The sequence below is a fragment of the Cetorhinus maximus genome, chromosome 5 (genome assembly GCF_964194155.1).
Source record: "Cetorhinus maximus chromosome 5, sCetMax3.hap1.1, whole genome shotgun sequence".
In the NCBI taxonomy this organism is placed as follows: Eukaryota; Metazoa; Chordata; class Chondrichthyes; order Lamniformes; family Cetorhinidae; genus Cetorhinus; species Cetorhinus maximus.
In genome coordinates this window covers 141,462,925-141,477,254 of record NC_135883.1, presented here as the reverse complement: position 1 = coordinate 141,477,254, position 14,330 = coordinate 141,462,925, and the positions used below count along the sequence as shown (strand labels likewise).

Genomic DNA, 14,330 nt, shown 5'->3' with positions numbered 1-14,330 from the left:
CCTGTCTGCCAACCAGTTTTCCTTCTATCTCAATACACTACCCCAATCCCATGCGCTTTAATTTTACATGCCAATCTCTTTATAGAGGTTGTACCCTCTAGTTGGTTCTCTCACCACATGCCACAAGGTCAGTCTGGCAATTATGTCCTTTAGGATTCAACTAGTGATGGTGATACCAATTAAGGCCCGCCCAGCATGACACGCACCCGGAAGCGCTGTACGCTCCCTGTGCAGGCAGTGGGGAGGGGTTCCCTGAGTCGGGAGTGTGCTCTTCCGTGCATGCATGCGAAGGAGTGCATAAATCTCCCTGAGGCACCTGTGCCTCAGGGAGAAAAGTTTTTTAAGTTCTAAAAATTTTAATAAAGAAAAAAAAATTTAAGACATGTCCTCATGTGACAGTGTTACACGAGCTGGGACATGTCAATGAACTTTAATGAAAAAATTTATTTAATTCATAAACCCGTCATGAAACCTCAACCTGCCTATGTATGAGGTTCCATGAAAAGTGCGAAGGCCGCCTGGGCTCTTCGCCTGCCCGCCAACCTTAAGGTTGGACAGGCAGCTTTCTCATTAGCCTTAGTTAATTAATGGCCTTAACAGGCCTTTGACAGTTCAGTCGGCTGCGCGCCCTCCGAACTGAAAATCTAAATGACGCGCGGTGACGTCAGGATGCACGCCCGACGTAACCTCGTGTCATATTACACCTTGGGCCCGCTCGCCGAACTGGAAAATTCTTCCCATTAAGTCCATCTGTAACCTCAGTGTAACATTCAAATCCATTTATTTGCAAAGGTATTTTCACAACAAAGTAGAGAAGAATAATTGCGTTATATTTTAAAGTATATATTTTAAAATTTAGGAGCTTTTTTTGTATTTGATTTAGAAACAGATGCAGTAAAAGACTCTCAACACTCTCAGGTAGCACCCTCAGAAGATCAGGTAGCACCCTCAGAAGATCCAGAAGAAGCTAAAAATAAGGAAGGTTTAACAAAAGTACCTTTTGATATAGGTAGGTAAAATATTTCAATGAATATTAATACTAGCTAATACTGATTTTTGTGCCATGTTTTTCTTTAGTGCTTTTAGCAAATTTTGTCTGTCCCTCAGTATCATAAAATAGAATGTGTGGACTTGTTTCAATTATCTACTTTTAATATTTGACAATTACTACTGATTACACTTACTTAACAGTCTGCTATTTCATGGACTAATATAAGATGCACCAGTGTGTTATCTTTCGTTTCTACCTTGGGAGTAATAAAACCATAAATGAATAAGAACATTTTTCAAACTTCTATAGAATGTCTAATGTTTAAAACAGTGAAAAGAGGATAGAACTATTGACGCAAACATCTGCTGCAGCAAATTGTGAAATTGTGTACCCTTACTTGAATTAACGAAGGAAATCAAATATAAACTAGGAAAGAAAGTAATTTATGTTTCTTATTGTGAAACATTGCTGAATTTTTATAAATAGGTGAATTATAGCAAGATTGCATGCATTAATTAAATTTAAAAATGCTCATTTAGCAGAGCTCATGCTGTATTTTGCCTAGGTCTTGTAATTTTCTCAGATTACTATACAATGTGTTCATTAAGGATTTTTCTTTACATCTGGAGTGAGAGAAACGTAGAGTTAGCATTTCAGATCCACGACCCTTCATCAGAACCTTTGGGCCTTGTTGCTAGTTCATTTTTTGGACACTTTAGAGAGAGTAGAAAAGAATAACAGAGATCAAGGGCATAAGACTTAAATGATCAAGCACTTGCTTGTACCAATCCAATCAGTATATCATGTGTCAACTAGCTGGAATGCCAGCCTGTTCAGGGTATCATAGATAAAGACATAAAAATGGGCAGGCAAGGACCTACTGATCCATTCAGCCTATCCGGTACATTGGGCTGGCTTATCATGATATATATAGTTCCACCATATTTTCAAGCCACCAAAATGTCTCCAAGGTCATGATCAGAGTCCTGCTAGCCCTTGCCCCCAAGCAGCACATTCTGGATAACAAAGTGACTTGAGGTGAAATGCACCTGTTACGGACCCCAGAAATGAAAAAGGAAAAACTTACCTTGTAAAAAAAAAACGAAGGCCGGGCCCTCTGACTTGGGAACTACAGTTTCCAATGAGCCTCAGAGTTTTCTGTGCATGCACCGGCCCTGGAATGGCCTCACTTGTAAAGATTGTTCCTTCTTGCGATCTTCAGCTTCTACACATGTGCTGGCCGGAGAATGGCTGCACATGAACAGTTGGGGTATGTTCACATCTTCAGGCTAGTAGACCAGCCCTGTGCATGTGTGCAGTTTTTTAAGATTTAAAGCTAGCTCTATGCTTGTGCAGACGAAGAAAAGAAATGAACGTGAAACCGTGCAAAGAGAGGGTCAGGTAACCCAGAAGAAAACGCCATTCGGAAGACAGTGCCAGAAGAAGCTGGACACGGGAAAGGGACAGAGAGCAAGTCCCAAACCAAAGAAGAAAGTCCCAAAACCAGGGAGTGGGATAGGAAAAGGTCCCAAATCAAAGAACGGGGATAGGAATCTGGAACATCTCCTGTTCGGTGAAGTTAAAGTAAGGAGCAGAGGAAATGGCTCCAAATTAAAGAGAGAAAGCTATTGGGAGCGGAGTTAAGGCAAAGTGAGCTTGCCAGAAGATCCAAGGAGACAGCCAAAGGTTGGTGACTCCTTACTACAGGTCTGTGAAGCAGTGATGTTCTGTTGGCACAGCTGAGTACTTGAGAGAGTGTGTGGAAGGTGAAGCTTGAATGCATGTCATGATCCAGGGGAGAGGAACATCAAAAGAATGGGCCAATTGGCCTCCTCCTGCACTGTAAAGATAGTGATACTGAGGAGAGATCGAAATCTGGAGGTGGATCCTTGTTGAAGATGCCCAAGAGAAAGCGTTGTTTGGGAGAAGATTCCAAGGCGAGTTCTTCGAGAGCAGAGATTGGAAACCCTCGTGTGAAAGATTGGAGTTTTTGTGAGACCAGTTGTCTGTGTGACGGGCACCTTGACAATGCTGGAAATGCAGGTCCTATTAAGAATAAACCAGGACAAGCTTCAGAGTTAAATGAGAGCAGATGATGCTCATTGAGGCCTGCACTTCAGGGCTGGGTTTTTCCCCCAGTAGTGGTTTAGCTTCTAGACAGGGAGTGGAAATTGATATTTGTTCTGAACTATAGTTTAACAATAAAACAGTTGTGATTCACATAATGTCTTCTGCTACTTGATTCGGTAAATGGATATCCACCTATTAAATATGTCTGGGGGTTGGGGGTGTGCAGGAAAGAGATCTATAATGTCTGCTTTGAGTGGCATCTTAGTTTCAGAGTGTGGGGTGTCCAACTGCAGGTCACCTATTGCTTTACATGGACTGTATACTTACTGGAAGATAAATTGTGTGACTTGTGTCACCCTTACAAATCTGTATATATCTGTAAATGTATAGTTGGGTGAAGGAGTACTGCAATATAGTTCATTTCTTATTTAGTAACTGTTTTATTCTTTCGATAAAAGTCATCAGCAGATCTCTGTGAGCCTGTTCAGTAGCCAACTTCCATGTCTCTAAACAAAAAATAAAAGTTAGGATCGATCAAGCCAGTTTCCACTCTGGGATCTGACTTGTCCAGTAGTAACAGCAGCTGGGATCATAAAGTGGCGTCTGGCGTCTTGTCCGGGATTATCATAATAAAATGGGATCTCTTGCAGGATTAGAAATCCTTGACTCTTCGTGGGATCTGTGAATCCTTAAAGAATGAGGACATGGAGGCACTTGACATAGGAATTGGAGTTTCAGTGAAGTATATTATAAGGGTTGGAATTCAAAATGGCTTTGGAGATTACTAAGATTTTTCTAGAGATTAAAGATGTAACCCTGACTGGTTTACAAAAAATAACCAAGAGTAAGTTGAAAAAACTGACAGATAAATTGGAGTTAGAATTAACTATAGGGGTGAGGTGAGTGGACATATTTGAGGTAATCGCGTTTGAATTTGGAAAGGATACCAGAGAGACCACATTCTCCAGGGGGCGAGTCAATTGAATTGGCTAATATTCAGTTGCAACAGAAAAAACTTGAATTGGAGGCAAAAGCAAAAGGAAGAATTGGAATTGAAAAGCTGGAGGCAGAATAAAAAGAGATGACAAAATTTGAATTAGAAAAGGAAAGAGAAAGAGAAATTGAAATGTGAAAACTTGACCTCCAGAAAAAGGAATATAGCTCAGAGAATTCTTCTTTGATTATTGTTGAAGGAAGTCAGGCTATGAGAGTTTCTGGATGTTTTGCCTCCTCCTCCAATAAAGTAAGAAAACAGATCAAAATTTTGAGAGATACCAGGGTAGATTAATGGTGACAGTTGATACAATTTGTGTTCTGGATAGTTTTATGAAGGAAAATGTATTAATAAGGGGTAATAATGGAATTTATGAACCTATTCCTTTGTATAAAGTCACTTTGGAAATGGAATTGTTATGGTCGGAATTATTCCTTAATCACCTATTGAAGAATTTTATTGGGTAATGATTTTGCTAGCGAGACAGTAATGTGGCAATGACTGTATTGCAGATCCTGCTGATTTTAACCAACTTCAAAAAATTACTGTGGCCAACAATGAGATGAGAAATTGGCCCAACTTTCATGTTTTTTAAAAAATTCATTGGGCCTGGGGTCACATGTAAGCCAGGAAAGGATGTTAGTGAACCTGATGGGTCTTCACAACAATCGACAATGGTTTCATGGCCATTGTTAGACTTTTTTAATTCCAGACCTTTTATTGAATTCAAATTTCACAGTCTGCCATGGCAGGATTCTAACACAGGTTCCCCAGAGCATTATCCTGGGTTTCTGGATTACTAGTCCAGCAACAATACCACTACACCATTGCCTCCCCATGTATGGGAGATAAGTTTGCTGATTGGAAAAAGAGAATTGGCAAGAAAATTGAGAATCAGTCACAGAAAGTAGAACACTTGACTGAGGACTTGAAATGCCTAAATCACAAACTGGTTGAGGTAAATTTAACAAAGGTCGATCTTCAGTTAAAACTTGATGAGCTCCAAAGCTTCTATGAAATATTGTGAAAAATGTCTTGAACAAGGAAAGGAATTGTTGGTAAATCAGAATAGTTGGTTGAATGCAGAATTAAAAACCAAAACTAACGAGCCGTCAGAATTTTGTCTTGGAAAAAAACAGTGAGGTTCTTGAACTTCAAAGCAAACTGGAAAAAAATGAAGGAGAAGGTGTATGGTATGGAGTCTCATAGTTTTGAAATTATTCCTGTGAATAAAAACTCCTTGCCAAATTGTGGCCCAGTTGAGCTAAGAGTTGAACCAAGTAACATTACTCTTGTATCAACCTCAGTAATGGGCTGTACAGAAGCAACTGAAGTACCTGCAGAATTGGAAATTAAGAATTGTCAACAAAAAGGGCTGAAACCGCGAAATGATCCGGAATGGTCAAGGACCAAAAACATTGATTTACAAGTGCTTGCTAGTGTTAATACGAGGTATAACAGCTGGAATCCAGGCAAGTGGATAGTTTGCAAAAGACCATTCAAAATCTGCCAAGGAGTGGACTGATATAGTTCACAACTTATACAAAAGATTTGAAGGGTTAGAATGAACTATGAAATCCCCAAGGGAGAAAGTGATTGACATTGTTCAAAAAGAAGTGGAAAAGACCTGTTTGAACTTTTTATGATCTTGTTTTTAACAATCTCTATTCAAAGATCAAACCAAACAGGAGAATGAAACCCTTTTGTGTGAAACTAAAAAGCATTTTTTTTTTTTTTCAAATTCATTCACGGGATGTGGGCTTCGCTGACTGGGCCAGCATTTATTGCCCATCCCTTGTTGTCCTTGAGAAGGTCGTGGTGAGCTGCCTTCTTGAACTGCTGCAGTCCATTTGGTGTAGGTACATCCACAGTGCTGTTGGGAAGGGAGTTCCAGGGTTTTGACCCAGCGACAGTGAAGGAAAAGTGATATATTTCCAAATCAGGATGGAGAGTGACTTGGAGGCTTGAAATGGCTAAAAGAGATTTTGTTCAGAGACAATGAGATATTAATTCTGACTTTACTAAATCAAAATGAGATTTTATCACATTTGGATGAGCTTGAGGATGAAAGTATGCTTACAGCTAACAAAAAGGACGATTGGGCTGAGGACTTAAATGAAACATTCTTTGTTGAGTTAAAGACTGGGAATAAGAAGGAAAAAAAGTGCAAGTCTATGATGTGTAAACTCTGCTAATCTTCTTTCTACATTGGTTGACTTTGTTTTACTTAAATATTTGTAATTGTAGTTGTGAACGAGATGGAATACTTGTTTGTATAGTATGTAACAAGCTATTTGTTAGATGTTTATGATAAATGTGTGAAGCAGATGTAAGGCCATTGTAAAGAAACCTTCACAATTGTGAAGCTTTCTTTCTTTCAAGGGGAAAGGTGTTACAGACCCCAGAAATGAAAAAGGAAAAACCTACATTGTTAAAAAGCGAAGGCTGGGCCCACAGAGTTGGGAGCTACAGTTCCCAACAGGCCTTAATGGTTTCTGCACATGTGCCAGCCCTGGAATAGCTGCATATGTGCAGATCGTTCCTTCTTGCGGCTTATGTGAATGTGCTGGCCAGAGAATGGCCGCACATGCGCAGTTGCGGAATATTCACATGTTCAGGCCGATAGACCAGCCCTGCGCATGTGCGCAGGTTTTTTTAAGATTTAAAGCCAGCTCTGCACCTGCACAGAAGAAAAAAAGAAATGAAAGTGAAACAGTGCGGAAAAAGGGTCAGGTGACCCAGAAGAGAATGCCATTCGGAAGGCCGTGCCAGAAGAAGCTGGACACGGGAAAGAGACTGACAGAAAGTCCCAAACCAAAGACAAGTGTCCCAAAAACAGGGAGTGGGACAGGAAAAGGTCCCAAGATGAAAGCTGAAACAAAGAACGGGGATAGGAACCTGGAACAGATCATGTTCAGTGAAGTTAAAGTAAGGAGCAGAGGAAAATGCTCCGAATTAGAGAGAAAGCTGTTGGAAGCAGAATTAAGGCAAAGTGGGCTTGCGAGAAGCCAGAAGATCTGAGGTAACAGCCAAAGGTTGGTGACTCCATACTACGGGCCTGTGAAGTAGGGATGCCCTGTTGGCATGGCTGAATATCTAAGTGTGTGGAAGGTGAAGCTTGAATGCACATGGTGATCCAGGGGAGAGGAACATCGAAAGGAGAGATCAACACCTGGAGGTGGATCCTTATTGAAGATTCCCAAGAGAAAACGTAGCCTATTGCTTTACATGGACTGTATATTTACTGCGAACATAGAGTATAAGAGAGATTTTGTAACTTGTGTTATCCTTACGAATCTTGATATATCTAAAGGTATAGTTGGGGTGAAGGAGTACTGTAATATTGTTCATCTTTTCTTGTTTAATAAAAGTTTTATTTTTAAGATTCATCAGCAGACTCCTGTGACTCTGTTCAGTCGCTGCCCTCCACGTTTCTAAACAAAAGATAAAATTTAGGATCTATCAAACCAGGTTTCACCCTGGGATCTAACTTGTCCAGTAGCAATATCAGCATGGATCATAACACACCATTATATTAAACATCTTTACCCTCTGTTATGGCACAGCAGTTGATAAAGGCGGAGTTATTTAAATTCCCAGAAGAAACTTTGAACAACTGTCATAACCTATATTTTCAATTGGTATGTTTGAAATGCAGCTCTGAACTCAGAAGCTGTCAGCAGACTAGAATGAAGGATGGAGGAGCCCATGCATGTTCTTTCTGATGTTGTAGCTCTGACATGCAAGCACATAAAAGTCACCATGAGAAGGGTATTGGACGCCTGGGAGACCCAGGTCTAGCAGTTTTTGCTGGATTTGTGCCTGGACCTGTACAGCCATGGGTGCGTTTCAGCAGTGGCGAGGCAAGTCAGGTACAAGGCACCTTGACCTCCCTCCGAGGTGGAGGTGCCCCTTCTCAAGGAGCTAGGGAGGGGCCCTCGGGCACCCAAAGGGAGGAGTGCCAGCCAGATACCCCAGGGGCATCTACCCAGGACATTACGAGGGTGCCCTGCCGCTCAAAATCCCCTCTAACTGAGATCCCATCAGCAGGTCAGGACAAGGAGGGTGCACCTGCTCCAGAGCAGGAGAACCTTAACAGGCAGGGGCCATTCAGGCCTATGGCCACCAAAATCATCTCAGGCAGCAGTGCATAGCAGTCAGCAGGCTGCCTCCTACTCTGCTGCAGATCTTAGTGCTGCACCTAAACGTAGCAGTGGGGTTAGAAAAATTAAGATTTGATTGCACAATAGTGGCATAGGTGTTCATTCAATGTGTATAATCTTCACTATTGTAAATATAGTTTGCATTTATCTATCTCCCAGTCTCGGGTATTGAATGGCCAATTGAACTCGGGGGGAGAGAGAGTGCGAGGTTCTTAAGCAAATTGATATAGGGAGTGACAAGGAATTGGAGGTGTTGGCAGGCTTAAAAGTGGACAAATCTCCAGGTCCAGATGATTTGTGTCCCAGACTGCTGAGGGAGGCAAGGGAGGAGATCGCAGGGGCTCTGACCCAAATTTTTAATTCCTCTCTGTCCACGGGGGAGATGCCAGAGGACTGGAGGACAGCTAATGTGGTTCTGCTATTTAAGAAGGGTTATAGAAATAAGCCAGGGAACTACAGGCCAGTGAGCTCACGTCAGTGGTAGGGAAACTCTTAGATACTCTCCTTCAGAAATTTCTCCAGCTCCACTTGGAGAGGCAAGGTTTGGTCAGGGATGGTCAGCATGGCTTTGTCAGAGGGAGGCCATGCCTAACAAATTTGATTGAATTTTTTGAGGAGGTGACCAGGTGTGTAGATGAAGGTAGTGCAGTTGATGTAGTTTATATGGATTTCAGCAAAGTCTTTGACAAGGTTCCACATGGGAGACTTATAAAGAAGGCAAATGCACATGGGACACAGGGTAATTTGATAAGGTGGATTCAAAATGGCTTAGTTGCAGGGGGCAGAGGGTGATGACAGAAGGATGCTTTAGTGACTGGAAGCCAGTGTCCAGTGGCGTACCACAGGGATCTGTGCTGGGTCCCCGATTATTTGTCATTTATATAAATGACATAGATGACTACGTGAGGGGTAGGATTAGTAAGTTTGCGGATGACACAAAGATTGGCCGGGTGGTTAACAGTGAGGTTGAGTGTCTTGGGCTACAGGAAGATATAGATGGGATGGTCCAATGGGCAGATGGAATTTAACCCTGACAAGTATGAGTTGATACACGTTGGAAGGAGTAATTTGACAAGGAAGTATTCAATGAACGGCATGACACTAGGAAGTTCTGAGGAACAAAGGGACCTTGGCGTGTGTGGCTGTAGATCTTTGAAGGCGGAGGGACATGTTAGTGGGGTGGTGAAAAAGACATATGGGACACTTGCCTTTATCAATCGAAGCATAGATTACAAAAGTAGGGGAGGTCATGTTGGAGTTGTATAGAACCTTGGTGAGGCCACAGCTGGAGTACTGTGTGCAGTTCTGGTCGCCACATTATAGGAAGGATGTGATTGCACTGGAGGAAGTGCAGAGGAGATTCACCAGGATGTTGCCTGGGATGAAACATTTAAGTTATGAAGAGAGGTTGGATAGACTTGGGTTGTTTTCGTTGGAGCAGAGAAGACTGAGGGGCGACCTGATCGAGGTGTACAAGATTGTGAGGGGCATGGACAGGGTGGATAGGGAGCAGCTGTTCCCCTTAGTTGAAGGGTCAGTCACAAGGGGGCATAAGTTCAAGGTGAGGGGCAGGAGGTTTAGGGGGGATGTGAGGAAGAACTTTTTTACCCAGAGGGTGGTGATGGTCTGGAATGCACTGCCTGGCAGGGTGGTGGAGGCAGGGTGGTGGAGGCGGGTTGCCTCACATCCTTTAAAAAGTACCTGGATGAGCACTTGGCACGTCATAACATTCAAGGCCATGGGCCAAGTGCTGGTAAATCGGATTAAGTAGGTAGGTAGGTCAGGTGTTTCTCACGTGTCGGTGCAGACTCGATGGGTCGAAGGGCCTCTTCGATTCTGTGAAGGCCCTGTATTCATTCATGGGGCCAAAATGAACCCCAAGCACCCGCCCCAATTATCTCCCATCTAGATCCTGAGTTCCATTAAGTTTCATTCAGTCTCATCTCATTGCCTTTAGTCCCATTGTTGCAACATGAACAAAGGTGGTACTTATGTGAAAATGATGGCTGGATAATAGACATGTGTCTTGAATCTCAGGCAGACATTATTTGGCCTCATAGGACCATAAAAATACATGAAATAGGAGCAGAAGTAGGCCACACGAGCCTGCTCTGCCATTCAATAAGATCATGGCTGATCTTCGAATTCCACATTTCCATCTACCTCCGATAACCTTAGATTCTTGTTAGGCAAGGGAATCAATCTACCGCCGCCTTAAAAATGACCCTGCCTCCACTGCCTTCTGAGGCAGAGAATTCTAAAGTCTCAAGACCTTCTGTGAGAAAAAAATTTCTCCTCACCTCTGTCCTAAAGGGGGGACTCCTAATTTTAAAACAGTGCCCCCCTAGTTCTGGACTCACCCACAAGAGGAAATGTCAATTCCACGTCCACCTTGCCAAGACCGTTCAGGATCTTATATTCTTCAATCAACTCACCCCTCACTCTTCAAAACTCCAGTGGGAACAAGCCCAGTCTGTCCAACCTTTCCTCAGAAGACAACCTGCTCATTTCAGGTATCAATCTAGTAAATCTCCTCTGAGCTGTCTCTATGCATTTATGTCTTTGCTTAAATAAGGAGACCAAAACTGCACACCGTATTCGAGATGTGGTCTTACCAATGCCCTATATAACTGCAGAATAACATCCCTACTTTTATGTTAAATCCTCTTGCAATAAAACAGTGTTCCATTAGCCGCCTTAATTACTTGCTGTACCCGCATACTAACTTTTTGTTATCATGCACTAGAACACCTACATCCCTTTTCACCTCAATTCTGCAGTCGCTCTCCATCTAAGTAATACTTTTGCTTTCTTATTCTTCCTGCCAAAGTGAACAAGTTCATATTTTCCTACATTATACTCCATCTGCCATATTTTGGCCCACTCACTCTACCTGTCTGCACCCTCCTTATTCACAACATTTTTTTAAAAATACATTCACGGGATGTGGGCTTCACTGGCTGGGCCAGCATTTATTGCCCATCCTAGTTGCCTTTGGAAAAGTGGAGTTGAGCTGGCTTCCTGAAACTGCTGCAGTCCATGTGGTGTAGGTACACCCACAGTGCTGTTGGGGAGTTCCAGGATTTTGACCCAGCGACAGTGAAGGAATGGCAATGTATTTACAAGTCAGGATGGTGAGTGGCTTGGAGGGGAACTTCCAGGTGGTGGTGTTCCCATCTATCTGCTGCCCTTGTCCTTCTAGATGGCAGTGGTCGTAGGTTTGGAAGGTGCTGTCTAAGGAGCCTTGGTGAATCCTGCAGTGCATCTTGTAGATGGTACACACTGCTGCTACTGTGTGTCGGTGGTGGAAGGAATTAATGTTTGTGGGTGTGGTGCCAATCAAGCGGGCTGCTTTATCCTGGAAGGTGTCCAGCTTCTTCAGTGTTATGGGAGCTGCACTCATCCAGCCAAGTGGGGTATTCCATCACACTCCTGACTTGTGCCTTGTAGATGGTGGACAGGCTTTGGGGAGTCGGGGTGAGTTACTCATCGCAGGATTCCTAGCCTCTGACCTGCTCTTGTAGCCACAGTATTTATATGGCTAGTCCAGTTAACTTTCTAGTCAATAGTAACCCCCAGGATTTGATAGTGGGGTATTCAGTGATGGTAATGTCATTGAATGTCAAGGGACGAATTCCATAAGTGGCAGATGGAATTTAACCCTGAAATGTGTGAGGTGATACACTTTGGAAGGAGCAATTTGACAAGGAAGTATTCAGTGAACAGCATGATACTCAGAAGTTCTGAGGAACAAAGGGACCTTGGCGTGTGTGTCCATAGATCTCTGAAGGTGGAGGGGCATGTTAGTGGGGTGGTGAAAAAGGCATATGGGACACTTGCCTTTATCAATTGAGGCATAGATTACAAAAGTAGGGAGGTCATGTTGGAGTTGTATAGAACCTTGGTGAGGCCACAGCTGGAGTACTGTGTGCAGTTCTGGTCGCCACATTGTAGGAAGGATGTGATTGCACCGGAGGGGATGCAGAGGAGATTCACCAGGATGTTGCCTGGGATGAAACATTTAAGTTATGAAGAGAGGTTGGATAGACTTGGGTTGTTTTCGTTGGAGCAGAGAAGACTGAGGGGCAACCTGATCAAGGTGTACAAGATTATGAGGGGCATGGACAGAATGGATAGGGAACAGCTGTTCCCCTTAGTTGAAGGGGGACATAAGTTCAAGGTGAGGGGCAGGATGTTTAGGGGGGGATGTGAGGAAAAACTTTTTTACCCAGAGGGTGGTGACGGTCTGGAATGCACTGTCTGGGAGGGTGGTGGAGGCGGGTTGCCTCACATCCTTTTAAAAAGTACCTGGATGAGCACTTGGCATGTCATAACACTCAAGGCTATGGGCCAAGTGCTGGTAAATGGGATTAGATAAGTAGGCCAGGTGTTTCTCATGTGTCAGTGCATACTCGATGGACCGAAGGGCCTCTTCTACATCGTAAGATTCTGTGACCCGCCGCTCAGAGTTCTTACCTGGTAAGCTGTGCCCTGCAGACAGTGAAGGAGTTTCCCTCTGCAGCACCGTGGGCCGTTGCATGTGTAATATTAGTCAGAGGAGCGGGTGATTTTTTTTTTTGGCTGAGTGTTTGATCACAGCCAATCCGAGGCCCACATTTTGATAACATCCACATGCAGAGTCTCTGATCAGTCAGAAGAAGATTGAACTGCGCTGGCTGCCCAAGCAGCACAGTCTGAAACTCTCTCTAACTCCACTTGTGTGAATGGGACTCAGCCTTCCAGGACTACAGGGCAGCCCATTCCTGACAACCCTCACAACAGATCAACACCCCAGACAGTAGACAACAATGCAGCAACGGGTCAGCACCTCCACTCTGCAGGTAAGGATCATTGAGACGAGTGAACACAAGGGAGATGGATTCTACCAATGTAACAACAAAATCGGCAGTATCAAATCATGGGCATCCTTCTGTGGTCTAATGCTGATCATTGTTGCAGGCTCAGGCTAGTGGATTGTTAATTTACACATGATGTTTAGATGCAGAACTTGAAAAGACAAATCATTTTACAATGACCTTATTTTCCCCAGTATATATCACTTTTTGGGTGGGAGCTATTAACTGATGACCTTAAAGAAGCGATCCACTTTCACCACACAAAGTTCAGAGCTTGGAGTTCTAACGTGTGCCGCACATGCAGAGTCGCTCTTTTGCGTCTTTCAAGTGGCATCTTTTTAATGTGAAATCAGGTCAATAAATGATAGCTCCCAAGAGATTTCAATGAAGAGAAGCTGAATAAAGTCGACCGGGGTCGACTCAGCAATGTTGTGACCACAGCAGTTGTTAATTACTTGCACAAACCAAATTTCAGAGGGAAACTTGGTTTACGGGTCATACCCTTTTTTGTTTGTACTCTGAAAACAAGATGATGATGTACTGATCTCAGTAGGAAAAAGTCCAGTAACCCTTTTGGGATTTTAAAGTTAGAAGGAGAAATTGTATTAACAAGAATTAAAAAAAACTTAAGCACACTAAGTTCTGTTGAAGGGTCATGAGGACTCGAAACGTCAACTCTTTTCTTCTCCGCCGATGCTGCCAGACCTGAGTTTTTCCAGGTAATTTTGTTTTTGTTTTGGATTTCCAGCATCCGCAGTAGTTTTTTGTTTTTGGATAAAGTTTTGCTGAGCTAGTTGTCGGCAATGGGGGTGTTGGTTAATTCACAGCGATCTCTCCATCTTATAAATCTTTTATCAGCTGCTGGTGTGAATCCTGAATAACACATTTTGTCATAAGCAACCAGTCTGACATTCAGCAGGGACAATCCTGGGATTAAATGAATTTCCAGGTAGAAATAGAGAGGGATTTTTGTTCCCTGACCAGTCTCAAAATCAGAAACTGGACCTTTAAAATGGGATCATTTCTAACACTGTTGTCAGTGAATATAGAGCAAAACATTCAAACTGGGTGCGTGAATGATGCTATATTTGCAAAGTTAAAAAGGGATGCGCCGAGTAAATTAGTTACTTTTGGGACTGATTCCTGTGTGTGATGGGATTGACAGGCACCGGGGTCGACTCAGCAATGTTGTGACCACAGCGGCTGTTAATTACTTGCACAAACCAAATTTCAGTGGGAAACTTGGCTTATGGGTC

General features: G+C 43.0%; 1 protein-coding gene across 1 annotated transcript in view; it reads left to right on the top strand.

Annotated features, from left to right (window-relative positions):
- ak9 (adenylate kinase 9) overlaps window positions 1–14,330 on the top strand; it is a 359,309-nt gene that overhangs the window by 89,189 nt on the left and 255,790 nt on the right. Inside the window, exon 15 of the mRNA XM_078542572.1 lies at window positions 884–1,009. Coding sequence (XP_078398698.1) covers window positions 884–1,009 — 126 coding nt within the window. The remainder of the gene's footprint in view (window positions 1–883; window positions 1,010–14,330) is intronic.